The 18699-nt window shown below is 41.9% G+C and overlaps 1 protein-coding gene across 6 annotated transcripts in view; it reads left to right on the top strand.

The window, feature by feature from the left end:
- LOC140735008 (protein arginine N-methyltransferase 1-like) overlaps positions 1-18699 on the top strand; it is a 152636-nt gene that overhangs the window by 90699 nt on the left and 43238 nt on the right. For 4 of the 6 annotated variants that reach the window (XM_073059819.1, XM_073059815.1, XM_073059818.1 and 1 more), the window contains 4 exons: positions 794-936; positions 4334-4421; positions 5220-5335; positions 11169-11319. In XM_073059819.1, coding sequence (XP_072915920.1) covers positions 794-936; positions 4334-4421; positions 5220-5335; positions 11169-11319 — 498 coding nt within the window. The remainder of the gene's footprint in view (positions 1-793; positions 937-4333; positions 4422-5219; positions 5336-11168; positions 11320-18699) is intronic. The other 2 variants (XM_073059817.1, XM_073059820.1) reach the window with 2 other exon arrangements.

Here is an 18699-nt window from a genome sequence, read left to right as displayed (position 1 = left end):
TCCCAACCTTTTTTATGCCATGGACTAATACCATTAAGCAAAGGGTCCAAGGATCTGAGACTGGGAAACTCTGATCTACATTACAGACAGACAAACAGACATACTTTATTGATCCCAAGGGAAATTGGGTTTCGTTACAGTCGCACCAACCAAGAATAGTGCAGAAATATAGCAATATAAAACCATAAATAATTAAATAATAATAAGTAAATAATGCCAAGTGGAAATTAGTCCAGGTCCAGCCTATTGGCTCAGGGTGTCTGACACTCTGAGGGAAGAGTTGTAAAGTTTGACTCCTACCTCTCATAGTTCTATATATTTATGTAATATCACAACTCGCTCTCTGAATGTCCAGAGAAATCAGGAGCATCAGACACCTGGTAGAAAGCTTCAGGGGCATGATAGTCTAGTGATAAAATTGCTGAACCATTCAAGGAATGTTCATATTTCACCAACAGAACTTCAGTTCAAGTAACTAAATCTTCATTATGAAGCTTGAATTAGTAATGGGGACAGTGAAGTGTTGAGAGAAGTATATCTGCTATCTTTACCCATTCTGATGAGTGTGACCCTGAACCCTAGTGTGTCAGCCTTTTGAATGCTATTCCATCCAGGGATAATAAATGGCACCAATGGTTTGCTTGGAGTAAATGTAAAACGTTACTTTTTAGTCTTCATGCTCTTATGTTATAACTTCTGAAAATTTGAGGAAATACAGTATAAATGTTATTTTGGTTAAATATACCAGTGCAGCCTTTTCCAGTTAATCAGTGTTAATGGAATATTTTTTCAGTAATTGTAATTTTTAATGGTAAAGTGGAGGAAGTGCAGTTACCTGTGGATAAAGTGGACATCATTATCAGTGAGTGGATGGGCTACAGTCTCTTCTACGAGTCGATGCTGAACACAGTGATCTTTGCCCGAGACAAGTGGTTGGTAGGTGCTTCTCTGTACGTTTGCTCCTGTAATAAATGTATTCTTAGTGCCAGAGGCCCCGATGGGGCAGAGTTGGTTGGTTGAATCCAGGGTGCATTATTGATAAAGTATGTAGATCATTCAAGCAGGGAAGGGGCCACAACAGACCTTGTACTGGGAAATGAGCCCAGCCAGGTGATCAAAGTCAGTGGGAAGCATTTTGGGAACTATGAAAACAGCTCTGTGTGTTTTCCAATTCTTATAGGTGAGGGTAAGACTGGATCTTGGGGAGTGTGTGAAACTGTGAAAAGGCTAATCACAACAGCACTAAGCAGGAGCTGGAGAGAGCAGATTGAAGTGGCTTTAATTGGAATAGTTGACATCTGACATATAGGAGCAGAATTAGGCCATTTGGCCTATTGAGTCTGCTTTGCCATTTCATGGCTGATTCATTTTCCCTCTCAGCCCCAATCTCCTGCCTCATTCTTCTGAATTCCAATGGTTAAAGGCCCAGAGCCATCAAATGCTCCTCATATGACAAGCCTTTCAATACGGAATCATTTTTTGTGAATCTCCTTTGAACCCTCTCCAACATCAGCACATCCTTTCATAGATAAGGGCATAAAACTGTTCACAATACTCTTGAGTGAGGCCTCACTGATGTTTTATAAAGACTCTACATTACATCCTTGCTTTTGCATTCCAGTCCTCTTGAAATGAATGTTAACATTGCATTTGCCTTCCTCACCACAGACTCAACCTGCAAATGAACCTTGAGGGAATCCTGCACAAGGACTCCCAAGTCATTTTTAACTCTGACTTTTTAATTTTCTCTCCATTTATTTCTTCTACCAAAGTGCACAACAATACACTTCCTGACAATGTATTCCATCAGCCACGTCTTTGCCCATTCTTCTAATGTCTAAATCCTTCTGTAGCCACTCTACTTCTTCAAAACTACCTGTCCCTCCACCTATCTTCGTATCATCTTCAAACTTGGACACAAAGCCATCTATTCCATTATCCAACTCATTGGCATATAATGTAAAAAGAAATGGTCTCAACACAGTCCCCTATGGAACACCACTAGCAGCCAACCAGAAAAGGCTCCCTTCATTACCACTCTTTGCCTCCTGCCTATGAGCCAATGTTTGAATGTTGAAGACATATGGGATTCACTTAAAGACTAGCTGGTCAGAATTCGGAATTCATCAGGAAGACAGACAAGGATAGCAAGAATACGGGATGATGAGAGATGTTGCAGAAGCAGAGGGAAGCATATGTAAGATTTAGGAAGGTGAAATTGGACCAGGGCTATTGAGGAATATAAAAATAGGAGAGAACTTAAATAGGGAATCAGACGGGTAAAAAGGGCCATAAAATGTTGTTGGTGAGTAAATTAATGAGAATCCAGAATTTCAAATATACATAACAATAACGAGAGTAACGAGGACTTCTCAAGGATAAAGGAGGAATTTGTGCCAGGAGTCAAAGGTGTTGGTGAGACACTAAACAAGTACTTCACATCAGTATTCACCAAAGAGAAGGATATGGTGGAGAGTGAGATCAGAGAAGCAAATGCTGCTATTCTATAGCTCAGAGAAGAAAGAGAGGTTATGTCTTTTGAAGAAAATGAATGTGGATAAGTGTCCAGGGTTTGATGGAATATCTCCCAGATTGAGAGAGGCAAGAGAGGAGATTGCATGGGTTTTCTCTTGGGGCAGGAGAATAACCAGCATTGCATCCCTGTTTAAGAAGGCCAGTAGAGACAATCCAGGAAATTATGGGCTGGTGGTAGAGAGAATATTGGAAAAGATTCTTTAGGATGGGATCAGTTTGCAGCTGGAAAAACATAGATTAGGATTAGCATAGTCAACATGGCTTTGTATGGGGGAGGTCATGCCTTACACACTTGAGGAAATTTCAAAGAAGAGGGTAAGCAAAGAAAGTTGACTATATGGACTTCACTAAAACTTTTGGCAAGGTTTTTCATAGTAGACTGATCCAGACAATATAAAATACATGGGATCTATGGAGATTTGGTAGATTGGATTCAAAATTGGCTTCACCTTAGAAAGCAGAGAATAGTGGTGGAAGGGTGTTAATCTGACACGAGTCCTTCACCAGTATTATCTCCTAGGCATCAGTGCCTTGGTCATTTGCAATATATATAAATGATCTGGCCAAATATTCAGTGGTCTTTTGCAATTGACTCAAAATTGGCAGAATTGTGGTTAGTGAAGAAGGTCGATCAGCTGGAAGTGTGGGCAGAGATATGGCAGATGGAGTTTAAGTATGGGATGCTGCACTTTGGGAAGTCAATGTATTCAGTAAATGGCAGGACCATTAGGTACTTTTATACCCAGGGGGATGTTGGGGTGCAAGTCCATAGACTCCTTCAGTGGAAGTGAGTCTACATTTGGAGTATTGTGTGCATTTATGGTCACCACATTACAGGAAAAATGTGGAGGCTTAGGAGAAGATGCAGAAGAAGTTCACCAGGATGTTGCCTGGATTAGAGAGTATTTGAACTAAGAGGAGGTTAGACAAACTTGGATTGTTTTTATGGTGTGTAGAAGGCTGAGGGAGATCTGATAGATGCATAAACATTTTGAGTGGCATAGACAGATTAGTGGCTTTTCCATGGGGTGGAAAGATAAAGAAGGCATTACTTTAAAGTGAGCAGGAGATTTACATGGCAAGTGTTTTTTCACACTGTGAGTGGTAGGGGTTTTGAACAGACTGCCAGGGGAGGCAGTGAAAGCAGAAAAGCTAATAATGTTTTAACCATTTAGCCAGGCACATGAACAGGCAGGGATTGGGGAGATATGGACCATATGCTGGCATATGGGATTAGTTAAAATTGACACCATGGTTGGCACAGACATGGTGGGCCAAAAACCTGTTTTTGAGTTCTATGTCTGGGAGACAGTTTTACTGATTAATGATGTACAGCCCACATTCAAACCAGTCTTCTGATTAATGCTGTAATGCCCCACACTCAAACCAGTTTTACTGAAGGAACAATGTTGTAACAGCCCACACTCAAACCATTTTTACTGATTAATGCTGTAACAGCCCACACTCAAACCAATTTTACTGATTAATGCTGTAACATCCCACACTCAAACCAGTTTTACTGAATAATGCTGTAACAGCCTGCACTCAAACCAGTTTTACTGAACAATGTTGTAACACCCCACACTCAAACCAATTTTGTCTCCACAAAACTCATTGTTTTGTGTCAGTGAGACCAGCACATATTACAGCAAACTGGTCTGACTGAGACAGTTGAGGAGGAAGGGGAAAGGTTGCAGTGCCTGTCAGCGGAATTCCGCGATGTAAATGCTGTTCAAAATGTGGTATCTTTGTCAGGTGACTAGATTACGAGATCCATTTCCCCAAAATTCATCAACAGAAACCTGGAGGATTGATGTTCCCGGACCGAGCCACTTTGTATATCGTAGCCATTGAAGACCGTCAGTTCAAGGACTTCAAAATTCACTGTAAGATTATGTTCGAGTGCTTCATTGCTATGCTTGATTATTGTTAGACGCCAGCTGTAAAGTTTAGAGACTGTAAGTACATTTGTAAATCATTCCCAGCCAGACATGGCCCTGGATTAGTGGGGATTTGATGCACCATCAATAACTCTGAGACGTGGGTTAAGGTAGGCTTTTATTGGCTGGAAGAAAGCACAAGCAGCAAGTGACCACCACACAACATCCTGAAGACTGAGGAAGGGTCTGTGCCTCCAATCGCCTTTATACCGGGGTCTGTGGGAGGAGCCACAGGAGCAGTCAGCAGGGTGGGGGGGGGGGGCGTGTCCAGACAGGTATATGTAGTTCACCACAGGATTACCCTAGGAAATTTTGTATGGGGTTACAAGGGGTGTGTATGTATGGGGGTGCAAATATGTGGGGATTACCCACAGGGTGTGTGAGGGGTTTATCCATGTGGTATGTGAGGGGGATTACCCTGGGTTGGGAGGGGGTTAGCTGGGTTTTTCTCATTTCCCTGAACCTTTACTTGTGCCCTCCCACCCCCCAGTAGCTGAGCAATGACTGTGGTCTCAGGGACCTTCTGCATTTCAGGACCTCCTGAACTACTTCCCAGGCAGGAAGGACCAGGAAACATCTGGCACATGTGTGACGTAGGAATATCTCAGTGCCAACACCATGAGCAACTCCCACAAGAAGCAGTAACATAATGCTCACATGCCTCTACTAACCCTGTGAGTTGAAAATCCTTCCATTTTGGAATGGTTTGCTATTTGTATCAGTTTCTTTGTCTTGTCTGTTTAGGGTGGGAAGACGTTTATGGATTTGATATGACGTGCATCAGGAATGTGGCCATCAAGGAGCCGCTGGTGGACATTGTGGACCCTAAACAAGTCGTGACCAATGCTTGTCTCATCAAGGTACACTGAGGCTCTTCTGAAACAACCTGTTTGATTATGACAAGCAGCCTGCATGTAACCTGTCTGATGTGGAACCAATAATACTCCATAGTTACTGGACATTACCCCTGGCATCAGGTAGGAATCCAAGAAACAAACTGAGCCAAAGACTTTCATCTGGTCTCTCGTAGAACAGGTTGATGCTTACCTTCAGGGAGATGATGTCTGAGGAACTCAGCCACACAGCTTCATTCCTAAACAAGGTGCATGCATGGGTATCTTTGCATCAGGTGGCTCAATGCACCAGTTAATTTGTTCGTGTGAGGTCCCTAAAATTGTTTGAGGGAAATATGTGGCCTGTCCCTTTAATTAGGATAATGGAATTTAAATCAGATGTGTGAAGCAATGTATGAGTCTCTGATAATGTCTGGACAGACAATAAATGGTAAAAACCGTAGAAGCATTAGTGTACAGAGGGACCTTCATAATGCTCTGAAAATGTAACACACACGCATAGGGGAATGGAGAAGGCACTTAGCTTGATTGGCTGATATGCTGAGTATAAGAGTTGGAACTTCATAGTGCAGTTGTACAAGACACTGGTTAGGACACGCCTGGAGCACTGAGTACATTTCTAGTCAGCAGACTACAGGTGGATGTGGTTGTGCCAGAGAGAGCCCAGATGTGATTCACCAGGATGTTGCCTGGAATAAACAGTTGTAGTTTCAAGGAGAGGTGAGATAAGCTGGGAATGACTTGCCAGAGTGCAGGAGGTGGCTTTAGGTTTATCAAACTATGTGAGGCATAGATAGGGTAAATAGCCTTTTCCCAGGGCAGGGGTCTAAAGCTGTAGGACATAAGCATTTGGACATAAAAGGCACAAAGAGAACAGAGGGGAATGGGTCAAATGCAGGAGGATGGGATTAGCATAGATAGCCATGTTGTGAACATGGATGAGTTGGCCTAAACTGTTTCCATACTGTTTTGACACTGACCCTTCTTTACTTTGCCTATTTAAGTGTCTGTTTAAATGTGTCTCAAATATTGTAAATTAGTCTGATTGCACCATCTCTTCTGGCAATGAGTTCTAGATATCAATCACTCTCCACGTAAAAAACACACCTCAGATCCCCATTAAAATTCCTTCCTTTCACCTTTAACCCATGTCCTTCTGTTTGTTTTTGATACCTTGGAAAAATTATTTTGATTATCACTATCACCCCTACTTACCTCATATAATCCCACACACCACTATCAGTTCATCCTTTAGTCTTCTTTACTCCAGGGAAAACAGTCCCATACTAAAGTCTGAAATGTAATAGTGTCGGCTAACAGTTATACTACCATGGTGCCCTGATAATATCCCAACTCTTACATTCAGCATCTTGAACTATAAAGGCAAGCAAGCCATATGCATTCTTCTCCACCTGAATTACATGTGATGCTACTGTCTGAAAACTATAGACATGGATCCCAATGTTTCTCTGTTGTTCAACATTTCTTAGTGCCCCACCATTTCCTGAAAGCCCTGGGATTATACCCTTTAGAAGGATATGAGGAGTCTAAAATCAGGTGCTTCCTTCTCTGGATAAGGGAAACACTGAGATGAAGAGAAATCTCTTCAGTGAGGCCAGTGAACCTTTGGAATCCTCTTCTTGGGAAGGCTGTCATTAGTTTTAGAGATTGACATATTTGTGAGCACTGAGATGTCAAGGAGATCTCGAGATAGTGCGGAATGAAGATGAGCAATGGTCTTGATGAATCTCTGCTCCTAATTGTTGTGTTGTTAAAGATCTTATGGGTGTGACAGAGTAGAGGGCAGAGTGATATTTCCCCCAGATACTTTGTCCAGAATCAGGAATCAAGGTCTCAAAATGAGTTTCCCATTGAGGAGGGTAGCAAATTTCTGGAATTTTCTGCTTGTGAACTGTGGAGGGTTGGTTGCTGAGAATGTTTAGGGTAAAGATCAATAAGTGTTGGATGAAGAGTAGCTCTGAAGTGAAAGGTCAGTCATGGCCCTAGTGAATGGTGGAGCAGCAGTAAGGGCTAAATCCTGCTTCATTTATGTACCTGTGTTTTAGCTGACATGAGACCTCAGAATAAGCCAATGTCTTAACTCTGAACATCCTTCTCAGTACAGGAGTATTTTGTGTTGGGTGATAAATTGAGGGGCAAATGAATAACTGGCCAATGTTTTGTTTGATTAACATTCCGATACTCTTTGACTTGAATAGTTCAGCTGAACAGGTACCTGTTCTATGTGATGGAACACCAGTTCTCTTTCACTAGGTCTGGTGGTTTGCTTATTCTCCCTGCAGCCTGTGTTGCTTCAGTGGAGCCAGTGTGCTGCTGTGTTCGCTATGGGATAAGACCATAAGACATAGGAGCAGAATAAACCAACTCTGCCCTTCAAGTCTGTTCTGCCATCCCATCATGGTTGATTTATTATCCCTTCCAACCCTGTTCTCCTACCTTCTCCCCCTAACCTTTGAAACCCTGACTAACCAAGAATCTGTCAACCTTCACTTTAAATATACTCAATAACTTGAATTCCACAGATTCACCACCCTCTGGCTAAAGAAATTCCTCCTGATCTCTGTTCTAATTGGATGTCCCTCTATTCTGAAGCTGTGCTCTCTGGTTCTAGACTCACCCATTATCGAAAACATCCTCTCCACATCCACTCTATCTAGGCCTTTCAATATTTGATAGCTTTTAATGAGATCACCTTCTCTCCCCTCAATTGGCTAAACTGCAGTGGGTACAGGCTCAGAGCCATCAAATGCTCCTCATGCTGTATTCTATGTTCTAACACTACATTTGCCTTCCTTACCGCCAACCCAACCTGCAAGTTAACCTGTAGGGAATCTTGCATAAGAACTCCCAAGTCCTTTTGCAACTCCGATTTTTTTAATTTTTCTCCCCATTTAGAAAACAGTTTATGCCTTTATTCCTTCTACCAAAGTGCATGACCATACACTTCCCTACTCTATATTCTATCTGCCATTTCTTTGCCCATTTTCCCAATCTTTCCATGATGTTCTGCAGACTTCCTGCTTCCCCAACTCTACCTGCCCCTTGACATATCTTTGTATCATCTGAAAAGTTGACTACAAAGCCATCAGTTCCATCAATCATATTGCTGACATACAGTATAATGTGAAAAGAAGCAGTTCCAATAAAGACCCTTGTAGAACACCACTTGTTACTGGTAGCCAACCAGAAAAGCTCCCCTTTATTCTCACTCTTTGCCTCTTGCCAGTAAACCAACCTTCTATCCATGCTAATATCTATCCTATTGTCCCATGGGCTTATAGCTTGCTAAACATCTGCATGTGTGGCACCTTGTCAAAGGCCTTCTGAAAATCCAAATAAATGACATTCACTGACTCCCCTTTGTGTATCCTGCCTGTTATTTCCTCAAAGAATTCCAACAGATTTGTGAGGCAAGACTTTCCCTTAATGCAAACTGACTTTGGCCTATTTAATCATGAGCCTCCAAGTACCCTGAAACCTTGTACTTAACAATCGACTCCACCATCTTCCCAACCACTGAAGCCAGGCTAACTGGCCTATAATTTTCTTTCTTCTGCCTCAATCCCTTCTTGAAGAGTGGAATGACATTTGCAATTTTCTAGCACTCCAGAACCATTCCAGAATTTAGTGATTCTTGAAAGATCAGTACTAATGCCTCCACAATATCTTTAGCCACTTCTTTCAGAACCCTGGGGTCTACACCATTTGGTCTAGATGACTTGTCTAACTTCAGGCCTTTCAGTTTCCCAAGTAGCTTCTCCTGAGTAGCAGCAGCTAAACTCACTTCTGACCCCTGACAATCTTGAATTGTTGACATACTGCTAGTGTCTTCCATAGTGAAGACTGATGCATAATACAAGAGAAAATCTGCAGATGCTGGAATCCGAGCAACACACACAAAATGCTGGAGGAACTCAGCAGGCCAGGTAGCATCTATGGAAAGAAGTACAGTTAACATTATGGGGAGGACTGAAGAAAAAAGATGAGGAGTAAATTTAATAGGTAGGGGAGGGGAGAGAGAAACCCAAGGTGATAGGTGAAACTGGGAGTGGGAGGGATGAAGTAAAGAGCTGGGAAGTTGAGTTCCTCCAGCATCATGTGTATGATGCATAATACTGATTACGTTCATCTGCTGTCTTTTGACTCCCATTACTATCTCTCCAGCAGCATTTTCCAGTGGTCCAATATTCATTCTTGCCTCTTTTACTCCTTTATTCTTGCTGTAAACCACAGTAACTCATACTCCAAATTGGTATTTGACCAATTTTACAATGTTTTGCAGGGGATCTGTTGGGACATCAGCTTAGTAACCTGCATGTTTAATGCATCTTTTTGCTAATATTGATTTTGCGTGTTTGAACAGGGGCTAGGGAAGGTTACGTGGAAGATCAGGGAAAGGTACAGTTAACTGTGTAGGAGAAATAGGTTGTGCTCATGCTGATTCCTGACATGATTGAAAAAAAATTGTAAAACAGAAATTCAATGAAAGCTGAAAGCAGCAATGACAAGGCAAGATTTGTCTGGTCACAGGCTATACCTATTCTTTCATCTGCAAAAGTTGAACAAGTTAGGTCTTTATTCTTTGGAGCATAGAAGGTTGAGGGGTGACTTGATAGAGGTATTTAAAATTATGAGGTGGGTAGATAGAGTTGACGTGGATAGGCTTTTTCCATTGAGAGTAGGGGAGATTCAAACAAGAGGACATGAGTTGAGAGTTAGGGGGCAAAAGTTTAAGGGTAACACAAGGGGAAATTTCTTTACTCAGAGAGTGGTAGCTGTGTGAAACGAGCTTCCAGTAGAAGTGGTAGAAGCAGGTTCGGTATTGTCATTTAAAGTAAAATTGGATAGGTATATGGACAGGAAAGGAATGGAGGGTTATGGGCTGTGTGCGGGCCAGTGGGACTAGGTGAGAGTAAGCGTTCAGCACGGACTAGAAGGGCCGAGATGGCCTGTTTCTGTGCTGTAATTGTTTTATCGTTATAAATGGATGTTCTCTCCGTTGGAGACTTATAACCTGAGTCACGCGTGTATTTGTAGCTGTAAGTTGTCTGGGAGTGGAATACAGCTCTCTCAGTCACACATATTTTTGTAGCTGTAGTTTGTCTGGGAATTGTATACAGGTATCTCAGTCACACACACGATTGTAGCCGTAGTTTGTCTGGGAATGGAATACAGGTGCCTCAGTAACACACACGTGTGTAGCTATAGGTTGTCTGGGAATGGAATAGTTACCTCAGTCACACACACATTTGTAGCTGTTGTTTGTCTGGGAATTGAATACAGGTAGCACAGTCAGGCACACGCTTATAGCTGTAGGTTATCTGGGAATGGAATACACATACCTCAGTCACACACACATTTGTAGCTGTTGTTTGTCTGGGAATGGAATACAGGTACCTCAGTCATGCACACGTTTGTAGTTGTTGTCTGGGAATAGAATGCAGGTACCTGAATTAATGCTGCTTTAGTCAGATTGAATACATGTAACAAAATATGCTTGCTCATTGAATCGGTTCACGAACTGGGGCAGGAAATATGCCCCTGATGATGGGGAGTTCAGGGCAGGGTCATGGGCCGGTCTCTAGGAGTAGGGAAAATAGGCCTGAAATGAGGGGCAATTTCTTCATCCAGGGGAGTAGTAAAGCTGTGCAATTCTTCACCAGTGGAGGAATTTGAAGTAAAATCATGAAGTATAAATAAGGAGGAGTTAAAATTTGTGCTTGGATTGAAGGACACAGGAAGAATGTTAGAAGGGGCACTGAATCTGAGATGATCATGTTGAACAGCAGTGAGATAATGAAATGGTTTGTCTGTCCAGGAGGTGGATATCTACAATGTGAAGACCGAGGATCTGTCCTTCTCTTCCACGTTCCGCCTTCAGGTTCAGAGAAATGAATATGTCCACGCTCTGGTGACATATTTTAACATTGAATTTACGAAGTGTCACAAGAAGACTGGATTTTCAACAGGTAACTGTCACCACATATTGATTCTTTAATTAACGTACTCAACAACAGGCAAAGGCTTTAGATCGTATGTTTGTATTTCATATTGGGTTAAAGTAATTAAGTCTTAATGGAATATAACCCAAGATAATTTAGAAATATTCCTTCTTAGTTTTGCTACACCGGAAAATTGCACTCATGGATTCACTTTGCTCTGAGAATGTATCTTGATGAGATATAAGACCATAAGTTACAGGAGCAGAATTAGGCCATTTGGACCATCGTGTCTGCTCCACCATTTCATCATGGCTGCTCCACTTTCCTTCTCAGCCACAATCTCCTGTCTTCTGCCTGTGTCTGTTCATGCTAATCAAGAATCTAACAACCTTTGCCTTAAATATACCCCATGACTTGGCCTCCACAGCCACCTGTGGCAACAAATTCCACCGATTCACCACTCTCTGTCTAAAGAAATCCTATTCATCTCATTTCAAAATGGACACCTCTCTATTCTGAGGTTACGTCCTCTGGTCTTGTATTCCCCCACCGTAGAAAACACGTTCTTCACATCCATTCTATCAAGGCCTTTCAATATTTGATAGGTTTCAATGCGGTCCCTCCTTATTCTTCTGAATTCCAGTGAGTACAAGCCCAGAACCATCAAATGCTCGTCATATGATTAGCCTTTCAATCCTAGAATGATTTTTGCGAACCTTCATTAAACCCTTTCCGGTGTCAGCACATCCTGTCTTAAATAAGTGGCCCAAAACTGCTCACAATACTCCAAGTGAGGCCTCACCAGTTCTTTATAAAGCCTCAACATTATATCCCTGTTTTTATATTCTAGCCTTCTTGAAATGAATGCTAACATTGCATTTGGATTCCTCTCCAGACTCAACCTGCAAATTAAACTTCAGGGAATCCTGCATGAGTATTCTGAAGTCCCTTTGCACCTCAGAATGTTCTCTCTATTTTGAAAATAGTCTACATTTTTATTTCCTCTACCAAATTCCATGACCATAGACTTCCCGACACCATATTCCATCTGCCACTTTTCCCATTCCCCTAATCTGTCTAAGTCCTTCTGTAGGCTCTCTATTTCCTCAAAACTATCTGCCCCTCTACCTAACTTCTTATTGTCTGCAAACTTGTCCACAAAGCTATCAATTCCACCATCCAAATCAAACATATGTAACATAAAAAGAATCAGTCCCAACACCAACCCCTGCACAACACCACATGTCAACCAGAAAAGGCTCCCTTTATTCCCACTCTTTGCCTCCTGCCAATCAGCCAATACTCCTATTAATGCTAGTATCTTTCCTATAATACCATGGACTCTTAAATTTGTAAAGAACCTCATGTATGTCACCTTGTCAAAAGCCTTCTGGAAATCCAAATACACAACATCAACCAATTCTCCTTTTGTCTATCTTTGTTATTTCTTCAAAGAATTTCAACAGATTAGTCAGGAAAGATTTTCCCTTAAGGATACCATGCTGACTATGATTTATTTAATTATGTGCCTCTAAGTACCCCAAAGCCAAATACTTAACAATTAAGTCCTCTCCAGCAAAATTTTCCTGGAGTTGGATGTCAACTCTGTTTTACACTTTATATATCTGAGAAAACTCTTGGTATCCTCTTTAATATACAGTAATTGGCTAGCCTCCATTTGTAGTCCATCTTTTCCTTCTTTATGATTTTTTTAGTTGCCTTTTGTCAGTGTTTAAAAGCTTCCCAATCCTCTAATGCCCCACTAATTTTGGTTCTATTATATACCCTCTCGTTGGCTTTTATGTTGACTTTAACATCTCTTGTCAGAAACTGTTGCATCATTCTGCATTTAGAATATTACTTCTTCCTTGGGATGTATTTATCCTGTGCCTTCTGAATTGCTCCCAGAAATTCCAGCCATTGCTGCTCTGCCATCATCCCTACTAGTGTTCCCTTCCAATCAGTTTTGGCCAGCTTCTTTCTCATGCCTCTGTAATTCCGTTTACTTCATTGTAGTACTAATATATCTGACTTTAGCTTCTCCTGAAATTGCAGGGTGAAATTTATCATATGACGATTACTCGTCCATAAAGCTCTTTAATCAGTTCTGGTTCATTGTGACTAGTGGTGTGCCACTGGGAATGGTGCTGGATCATTTGTTGTTTGTCATCTATATCAACTATCAGGATAATAATCTGGTTAACTGGATCGGCAAATTTGTGTATGACTCCAAGTCTGGGGGTGTAGTGGACAGTAAGGAAGGTGATCATGACTTGCAGAAGGATCTGCATCAGCTGGAAAAATGGGCTGAAAAATAGCAGATGGAATTTAATGCAGACAAGTGCAAGGTTTTTGCTTCAGTAGGCCCAACCAGGGCTTACACAGTGAATGGTAGGGCACTGAGGAGTGTGGTAGAACAAAGGTATCTGGGAATATAGGTGCATAATTTATTTAAAGTGGCGTCACAGGTAGATAGGCTCATAAAGAAAGCTTTTGGCATATCAGAATCAGGTTTATTATCGCCAGATCGTGTCGTGAAATTTGTTAACTTAGCAGCAGCAGTTCAATGCAATACATAATATAGAAGAAGAAAAAATAATAATAAATGAATAAATTACAGCAGACAATACGTATATTGAACAGATTAAAAATTGTGCAAAAAACAGAAATAATATACGTATATTAAAAAAGTGAGGTAGTGTCCAAGGGTTCAATGTCCATTTAGGAACTGGATAGCAGAGGGGAAGAAGCTGTTCCTGAATCACTGAGTATGTTTCTTCAGGCTTCTGTACCTCCTACCAGATGGTAATAGTGAGAAAACAGCATACCCTGAGTGCTGGAGGTCCTTAATAATGGAAGCTGCCTTTCTGAGACACCGTTCCTTGAAGATGTCCTGGGTACTTTATAGGCTAGTACCCAAGATGGAGCTGACTAATTTTGCAACCCTCTGCAGCTTCATTTGGTCCTGTGCAGTAACTCCCCCACCCCCCACACCAGACAGCGATGCAGCCTGTCAGAATGCTCTCCACGGTACATCTGTAGAAGTTTTTGAGTGTATTTGTTGACATACCAAATCTCTTCAAAACCCTAATGAAGTATGGCCACTGTCTTGCCTTCTTTATAACTGCATCAATATGTTGGGACCAGGTTAGATCCTCAGAGATCTTGACACCCAGGAACTTGAAACTGCTCACTCTCTCCACTTCTGATCTTTCTATGAGGATTGGTATGTGTTCCTTCATCTTACCCTTCCTGAAGTCCACAATCAGCTCTTCTGTCTTACTGACATTGAGTGCCAGATTGTTGCTGAGACACCACTTCACTAGTTGGCATATCTCGCTCCTATACACCCTCTTGTCACCATCTGAGATTCTACCAACAATGGATGTATCATCAGCAAATTTATAGATGGTATTTGAGCTATGCCTAACCTCACAGTCATGGGTATACAGAGAGTAGAGCAGTGGGCTAAGCACACACCCCTGAAGTGCACCAATGTTGATCATCAGCGAGGAGGAGATGTCGTTAACCTGTTGTGGTGATAGGCAAATTGCAGTAGGTCCAGGTCCTTGATGAGGCAAGAGTTCAGTCTAGTCAAGACCAACCTCTCAAAGCATTTCATTACTGTAGATGTGAGTGCTACTGGGTAATAGTCATTAAGGTAGCTCACATTATTCTTCTTAGGCACTGGTATAATTGTTGCATTTTTGAAGCAAGTGGAAATTTTCACCTGTAGCAGTTAGAGATTGAAAATGTCCTTGAATTCTCCGGCCTGTTGGTTGGCACAGGTTTTCAGAGCCTTGCCAGGTACTCCATCAGGGCCCTCCACCTTGCGAAGGTTCACCCTCTTTAAAGACAGCTTAACATTGGCCTTTGAGACAGAGATCACAGGGTCACTGGGCGCAGCAGGTATCTTCATAGCTGTAGTTATATTCTCCCTTTCAAAGCGGGCATAGAAGGCATTGAGTTCGTCTGGTAGTGAGGTATCACTGCCATTCATGCTTTTGGGTTTTGCTTTGTAGGAAGTAATGTTTTGCAAACCCTGCCAGAGTTAGAACCATAGAACATTACAGCACAGAAACAGGCCTTCTGGCCCTTCTTGGCTGTGCCAAACCATTTTTCTGCCTAGTCCCACCGACCTGCACCTGGGCCATACCCCTCCAAATCCTTCTCATCCATATACCTGTCCAAGTTTTTCTTAAATGTCAAAAGTGAGCCCGCATTCACTACTTCATCTGGCAGCTCATTCCACACTCCCACCACTCTCTGCGTGAAGAAGCCCCCCCAATGTTCCCTTTAAACTTTTCCCCCTTCACCCTTAACCCATGACCTCTGGTTTTTTTCTCCCCTAGCCTCAGTGGAAAAAGCCTGCTTGCATTCACTCTATCTATACCCATCATAATTTTATACTCCTCTATCAAATCACCCCTCATTCACCTACGCTCCAGGGAATAAAGTCCTAACCTATTCAACCTTTCTCTGTAACTCAGTTTCTCAAGTCCCAGCATCATCCTTGTAAACCTTCTCTGTACTCTTTCAACCTTATTAATATCCTTCCTGTAATTAGGTGACCAAAGCTGCACACAATACTCCAAATTCAGTCTCACCAATGTCTTACACAACCTCACCATTACATTACAACTCATACACTCAATACTTTGATTTATAAAGGCCAATGTACCAAAAGCTCTCTTTACAACCCTATCTACTTGTGATGTCACTTTTAGGGAATTATGTATCTGTACTCCCAGATCCTCTGTTCTACTTCACTCCTCAGTGTCCTACCATTTAACTTGTATGTTCTACCTTGGTTTGACCTTCTGAAGTGCAATACCTCACACTTGTCCGCATTAAACTCCATCTGCCATTTTTCAGCCCATTCCTCCAACTGGTCCAAATCCCTCTGCAAGCTTTAAAAACCTTCCTCACTGTCCACTACACCTCCAATCTTTGTATCATCAGCAAATTTTCTGATCCAATTTGCCACAATATCATCCAGATCATTGATATAGATGACAAATAACAATGGACCCAGCACTGATCTCTGTGGCACACCACTAGTCACAGGCCTCCACTCAGAGTAGCAATCCTCCACTACCACTCTCTGACTTCTCCCATTGAGCCAATGTCTAATCCAATTTACTACCTCACCATGTATACCTAGCGACTGAATCTTCCTAACTAACCTCCCATGCGGGACCTTGTCAAAGTCCTTACTGAAGTCCATGTATACAACATCCACTGCCTTCCCTTCATCCACTTTCCTGGTAACTTCCTCAAAAAACTCTAATAGATTGGTTAAACATGACCTACCACGCACAAAGCCATGCTGACTTTTTCTAATAAGACCCTGTCTATCCAAATACGTGTAGATCCTATCTCTTAGTATTCCTTCCAATAATTTATCTACTACCGATGTCAATCTTACCGGCCCACAATTTCCCAGCTTACTTTTTGAGCCTTTTTTAAACAACAGAACTACATGAGCTATCCTCCAATCCTCTGGCACCTGACCAGTGGATATCGACATTTTAAATATTTCTGCCAGGGCCCCTGCAATTTCAACACTAGTCTCCTTCAAGGTCCGAGGGAATACCCTGTCAGGTCCTGGGGATTTATCTACTCTGATTTGCCTCAAGACAGCAAGCACTTCCTCCTCTTTAATCTGTATAAGTTCCATGACCTCCCTACTTGTTTGCCTTGTTTCCATAGACTCCATTCCAGTTTCCTTAGTAAATACAGATGCAAAAAACCCATTTAGTATCTCCCCATTTCTTTTGGTTCCATACATAGCCGACCACTCTGATCTTCAAAAGAAGACCAATTTTATCCCTTACTATCCTTTTGCTCTTCACATACCTGTAGAAGCTCTTAGGATTATCCTTCACCCTGACTGCTAAAGCAACCTCATGTCTTCTTTTAGCCCTCCTGATTTCTTTCTTAAGTATTTTCTTACTCTTTTTATACTCCTCAAGCATCTTATTACCTCCTTGTTGCCTATACATGTTATACATCTCTCTCTTCTTCATTATTAGAGAGTTCCCATATCCCTAGAGAACCAAGGTTCCTTATTCTTATTCATTTTGCCTTTAACCCTGACAGAAACATACAAGCTCTGCACTCTCAAAATTTCTCCTTTGAAGGCCTCCCACTTCCCAATCACATCCTTGCCAGAGAACAGGTTGACCCAATCTACGCTTTTTAGATCCTTTCTCATTTCTTCAAATTTGGCCTTTTTCCAGTTTAGAACTTCAACCCGAGGACCAGATCTATCTTTATCCATGATCAAGTTGAAACTAATGATGTTATGATCACTGGAACCAAAGTGTTCCCCTACACACACTTCCGTCACCTGCCCTAACTCATTTCCTAATAGGAGATCTAATATTGCATCTTCCTTAGTTGGTACATCTATATATTGATTTAGAAAACTTTCCTGAACACATTTTACAAACTCTAACCCATCTAGACCTTTAACAGTATGGGAGTCCCAATCAATATGTGGAAAATTAAAATCCCCTACTATCACAACTTTATGTTTCCTGCAGCTGTCTGCTATCTCTCTGCAGATTTGCTCCTCCAATTCTCACTGACTATTGGGTGGTCTATAATACAACCCTATTAATGTGGTCATACCTTTCCTGTTTCTCAGCTCCACCCGTATGGCCTCAGTAGACAAGCCCTCTAATCTGTCCTCCCGAAGCATTGCTGTAATATTTTCCCTGACTAGCAAAGCCACCTCCCCCACCCCCCACCCACACCCTTCATCCCTCTGCGTCTATCATGTCTGAAACATCGAACCCTGGAACATTGAGCTACCAGTCCTGCCCCTCCTGTATCCAAGTTTCAGTAAAGGCTATGATGTCATAATTCCATGTGTCAGTCCAAGCCCTCAGCTCATCTGCCTTTCCCACAATACTCCTCGCATTGAAATATACACACCTCAGAAGATTATTACCACCACACACAACCTTACTATTTGTGACTACATGAATTACTAATATCATTTAATTTTACACCCGTTCCACTATCTACTCTGGCACTCTGGTTCCCATCCCCCAGTTGTCATGCATCCAATGTTGCCTCCAACCTCATCTGAAATTGGCTCTTCACGTTTGGAATAGCCCTCTGCAAATCATACCTGGTTTTCTGGTACAGGCCTGGGTCACCAGACTTGAATACTTCAGCAGATGACGTACCTCCTGGTTCATCCACGGCTTTTGGTTTGGGAATGTACAGCAAATCTTTGTAGGCACACACTTCCATACAGGTTTTACTGAGGTCGGTAACAACTGCAGCATACTCATCCAGGTTTGAAGATGAATCCCTGAATACAGTCCAGTTCACTGATTCAAAGCAGTCCTGTAGGTGCTCCTGTGCTTCCCTTGTCCATACCTTCTTGGTTCT

Source organism: Hemitrygon akajei, chromosome 10 (genome assembly GCF_048418815.1).
Source record: "Hemitrygon akajei chromosome 10, sHemAka1.3, whole genome shotgun sequence".
NCBI classification, from domain to species: Eukaryota; Metazoa; Chordata; class Chondrichthyes; order Myliobatiformes; family Dasyatidae; genus Hemitrygon; species Hemitrygon akajei.
The sequence above is the reverse complement of the archived record's forward strand: the minus strand, read 5'-3'. Positions and strand labels throughout refer to the sequence as shown.